This window comes from Carya illinoinensis, chromosome 14 (assembly GCF_018687715.1).
Source record: "Carya illinoinensis cultivar Pawnee chromosome 14, C.illinoinensisPawnee_v1, whole genome shotgun sequence".
In the NCBI taxonomy this organism is placed as follows: domain Eukaryota; kingdom Viridiplantae; phylum Streptophyta; class Magnoliopsida; order Fagales; family Juglandaceae; genus Carya; species Carya illinoinensis.
The window spans coordinates 17,871,180-17,876,094 of record NC_056765.1 but is presented as its reverse complement, the minus strand read 5'-3'; the positions used below and the strand labels follow the sequence as shown (position 1 = coordinate 17,876,094).

The 4,915-nt window shown below is 36.5% G+C and overlaps 1 protein-coding gene across 1 annotated transcript; it reads right to left on the bottom strand.

Annotated features, from left to right (window-relative positions):
- Window positions 1–1,187: 1,187 nt before the first annotated feature.
- LOC122294805 (secoisolariciresinol dehydrogenase-like) lies at window positions 1,188–2,408 on the bottom strand. Its single transcript, XM_043103778.1, has 2 exons — window positions 2,249–2,408; window positions 1,188–2,112 (listed from the first exon to the last, which is right to left on the bottom strand). Exons 1-2 carry the CDS (start codon window positions 2,284–2,286, stop codon window positions 1,314–1,316), a joined length of 837 nt encoding a protein of 278 aa, XP_042959712.1. The 5' UTR covers window positions 2,287–2,408; the 3' UTR covers window positions 1,188–1,313.
- Window positions 2,409–4,915: the final 2,507 nt, after the last annotated feature.

The window sequence follows — 4,915 nt, the reverse complement described above, 5'->3', positions numbered from 1 at the left end:
GATCGTCTTCTTGCATGCCTGATGAAAGTGCCCTTAAGATGTTAACATGTTGCAGCTAATCTGTATACCGTTCTAGTCATTCGGGACACCTATATATATGGACCATGATCAACTGATGAGCTATCTGTTCAAAGTTATAAATCACGTTGGATCTAGATTCAAAGTGTCAGGCACGACACCTATATGGACCAAGCTTAAATTCAACCATTCAAAAACAAATATCCAACCCCATCAATAACGTGACACCTGTATTGACCAATGCATGTTAGGATAGAACAAATATTCAAACACGCCCCATGAAAAATTGGTTATGGTTTTGACCATGTGGCGGCTATACAGGTTCAATGTTTATATTAATGGTATAATTAGAGTCCCTTTATAATTATTATAAAGAGTAAAAACTTCACATTCTTAAGTAACGTAAGAATATCACATATGTGACACAGTTTTCTGACATTTGCGGCTATAATTATTGTCAGAAATAATGTGTATTTCTGACAATTCTCAAAGTAGCAAGAAAAATTTTTATTTGGCTCTTTAATAGTCGCTACTTAGTGGCAACTAAAAATAACCGAAAATAAGTAATAGTGGCTAACTTTAGTAGTATTTCCGGGGACTTTGGTCGCCGGAAATAATCTTATTTCTTGTAGTGACATACACCACCTATTGCACATAAATATACGGTGATCCTCGATCTTGTTTAATTAGTTCATTGGGAAAAACAACAATCACTAGTGCACAAGCAGTTTTCACTTTCCTCGAGCCTTTGGCTAAGTCAACTACAACTTTGCCTGAGTTTTGTCAATACATCACATATTGTGGAAGCATTGTAGTTAGAAAAGAACTAAAATACTAGTGTTTCTTCATCAGTTTGGGACTTAATCCAATAATGTGTTGGTGTGTCAAAAAATAGACTTTCAATTAGATCGTTCCAGCTTGACAAAATCCTCATTTCTTGCTAAAACAGTAACAAAAATTCTAGTTGTGTAATTGGCAGATTGGATGTCATGGTTTAAGTCACTAGTTACATTGCGATTTATAGCTCTCCACAAGTCATTGAGGGAAAATCTCGACTCAATTACTGTGCTATCACACAATTATGCACCTTGCACATACCCCCCTACCTTAAATATTATTGTAATGAAAAAAAAAATCTCTTCATAAAGAATAAAATACTCGATTCAAGATTAGAAGCCGAATATGCTATTAAATTTTATTTATTCATCATGGGCCCATGAATTTATTATGAAACATCCATATATATATATATATAGAAATATGCTTAGTCAAAGATAACCATAATGTTTTTGTTCTTAGGTGAAGAACTTTTGTATGCTCTGTTCAAAAGCTATATTGGTTGTACTATAACCCCCATCCACGACTAGGTTGAGCCCACTCACGTACTTGGACTCCTCACTTGCCAAGAACAACGCTGCCTCTGCCAAATCTTCTGCTTCCAAAACTGGTCCTTTCAAATTTGCCGCAGAGGATATAATCTCTTCCGCCTTTTTCTTCTTGTCTATTCCCATTGATTTTAGGAACATAGGAGTGGCCACACCATGTGGTGATATGCAATTGACTCTAATTCCATACTGACCCAACTCAACACATAAATTCTTTGTTAGTCCCACAACGGCATGCTTGGATGCCGTGTAGATGTGCGAGACCAATCCATGTGACTGTGTTGCACAGCTTGAAGTGAATAGAATGGAGCCCCTTTTTTCTGGAATCATTACTTTGGCCGCGTGTTTTGCCCCTAGAAATGACCCCAAGACATTCACATCAAAAATTCTCTTGTAACCCTTCTGCTCGACAGCTAAGATGTTTGCTTTGCTTTGGCCAGCATAGCCTGCATTGTTGAACATTATATCGAGTTTTCCATGCTTTGACACTACAGCATTGACAGCATTCTGGACATCAGACTCACTAGTGACATCGCAGTGGACATAGGAAATGGCACCATTGATGCTTTTGTCTTGGCAAACCGAGAAACCAAGCTCGTCCTGGATGTCAGCAATGATGACCTTAGCACCATGTTTAGCGAATAGTCTTGCCGTACTCTCTCCAATTCCACTTGCACCTCCGGTTATCATAGCAACCTTACCTGCTAATCTGCATATTCCAAATTTTATTATGGGAAATCTCGAAATATCACAACGAATGATATAAACTATGGAGAGAAGGAGAATAATATTATGAAAGGAAATTAACGCAAAAAGGTACCAAAAGCTTTGCTTTTTATTGTTACCTCTTAGCAATGGGAGCTAGCAAGGATGCACCGTTCATATTTATTATTAGTTGTGATGGCGTGGGGAGTGCTAGCTAATTTGATGTGAGGATATCATGAAATTGGGATCTGGTGATGTTTTATAAGGAGAGAACTCAGTTGTAGAGCGCGGTTGAGAAACGTCACCTATTATTTCAAAGTATCATTTGACACCCTCGACATCTTAGTTTGTTACGTCAAGTAATATAAGAAAGTATTGACATTTTAATTTTTTTTTTTAAATAATTTTAAGGGTTCCGCAGTGAATATTTTGTTTTTATAAGAGCAATGATAAGTAGACAGCCACACTATATTTTTATACAACTAATCACTAAGTTTTATTATTTCTTAAATTCAAATTCATTAAAATTAAATAAGTATTATATAAATTAATATTTAAATATTATATGGTTAATGTATAAAAGTTGTAACGTGGTTGTCTAGATATGATCAATTTTGTTTTTATTAATTCAATAAAGATGTTGTATACCGAAAAATAAAAGGACTAACTAGTCACACTCCAGACGTCAAGAATCAAAAAAGATGATGAAATAAAAGTTGCAATTCTATCATGATAAAATAGTTCCTACACACAAGGATGATGAATAGTGGACCCTATCTTTTTCATTTTTGGTAATTGAAGATGCATTAAAATTAAATCAAGTATACGTGAGGAGGGGATCAGGTACCCCATACAAGGATCCGATTACAGTGATTCATGTAGTGCTCATAGGAAAAGGGGATAGGGATAGAATAAAAACAAAATAGGCAATGAACCATGGCTTTCAGCCAATGTTCCTATTATGACTCTGATATGTAGTGTAACGTATATAAGCAAACTAGCATGTAAAGGTTGGATGATAACGAGAAAATATTCATAATCTTCTTTCACTCAGATTGTTACAAGAGGTATTCAAGTTCCCTCAATTCTCTGGGAAGAACAACATCGATAATAGAATCTTTCCATAATGATTTATTTCCCTCACCCCACCTCCCCACCCCCCCCCCCCCCCCCCCCCCCCCCTTAAGAAAAATAACAAGCAAATAATTGACAGGCTGGCCAAAATGCACAACTTGAGTAATAAATCAAAGGACTATTGTAGACAATGGAATCGTTTCGCTTCAGGTTCATAACAATTTCCTTCCTTTAAAAAAAAAAGAAAAAAAAAAAAAAAAAGAAAAAAAAAAAACCTTGTCCTCAAGGTTTAGAGTAGTGATGCACTCTTGGTTAACCAAGGTTCGCATGGATACATTTACTGCTAGTAAAGTTCCTACCACCTGTGCCATGAACATCAATCTTGGTGGAATTTTCATGTACTATGCACCTTCTTAACTAGCTACTTCGAAGTTCATCCTTGACCGTTGTCAAGTCAGCAGCCCAAGTAACTTCATCTGAGATATGGCCCAAATAATAGAAAGAGATGCGCCAAGTTTGACATCGAATAAACAACTCATATAGTCATCTTCAATGTCTGCACCTCCTATAAAAATGCTAGTCATTTTGTCACCATTATTCCTAGTTATAATACCAAGGTATGATAGACCACAATAGGGAAAGAGGCATGACAACTGTGACACCAAGTGCTAATAGCTTAGTTTGTTGTGATTCAAGCTAAAGGAAACAACATGATGGGCCCCAAGGTAGACCAAGTTGTAAAGAGCCTTTGTAAGTTTCAGAATAGGCAATTACAAGATCAAGAGCTAGAAAGATCAAGGAAGCTATGCAAGGATGGATGAAATCCATTTGAGACGTGTTTAGCAAGAGCCCAACATTTAAGATGAGCTTAAGAAAAGGAGATCCAGTTTTCATCCATGTGATACGCTATGGAAGACAAGACTTGGGCCTATTGTTATTGAAGGCCATGGACTTATTTATTTCATTAAAAGAGCTTATTTTATTAGTCAAAGGAATTAATCTAGAATAATTAGGCTTGGGGATGTCCAGCCCACACATCTTATTTCTAATGAACTAGGGTTTTTGGAAAGGCCTTGTATTTTGGCCAAGAGCATATTTGAAAATTTATTAATTTATATGAACTAGGGTTTTAGACGTTACTGTAGCGCGGCACTGTTCACGCTACAGTACTTGCGGCCCACTTTAGGGTTTTGGGATTGTTTATTTAAAGCACTTGTAGCCTCTTTTGAGAATGCAAGACATTATTGAAAGTGATGAATTTTATTAATTGGGAGTTGAGTTTTTCTCCTCTTGTTCTTGATTGAACGTTTGAATTTATCGAAGGTAAATCACAACCTTTGTGGCATTCCTCCTTTGTAATCTGGGTTCTTGAGACAGGTTCTTCAACGGGTCTAGATTTTCATATAATCTAGATTCTTGAAACGAGCTTCTCAATGGATCTTGATTCTTCCATCCATTGACTTGAGTTTGGCTTTCTTGGATTTGTTTTTTCCAATATTATTTTTGGGTCTCAAAGCGAGTCGATTGGGGTTCACCGAAGGGGATGACAGACAATTCATTCTTGTGTTGCAGTCCATGCAACAAAAGTTTGAAAGGCTAAATTTGAAGTTGAGGGAAGTGAGGGATAAGATGGAACAACAAGGTGCATTGATTTGAAATTTGTAAAGTGGGAGAGATAGGAGGAGACGTGAGTCTAGTATTGAGAATAAGTACGATAAGAATGAAGAGTATGG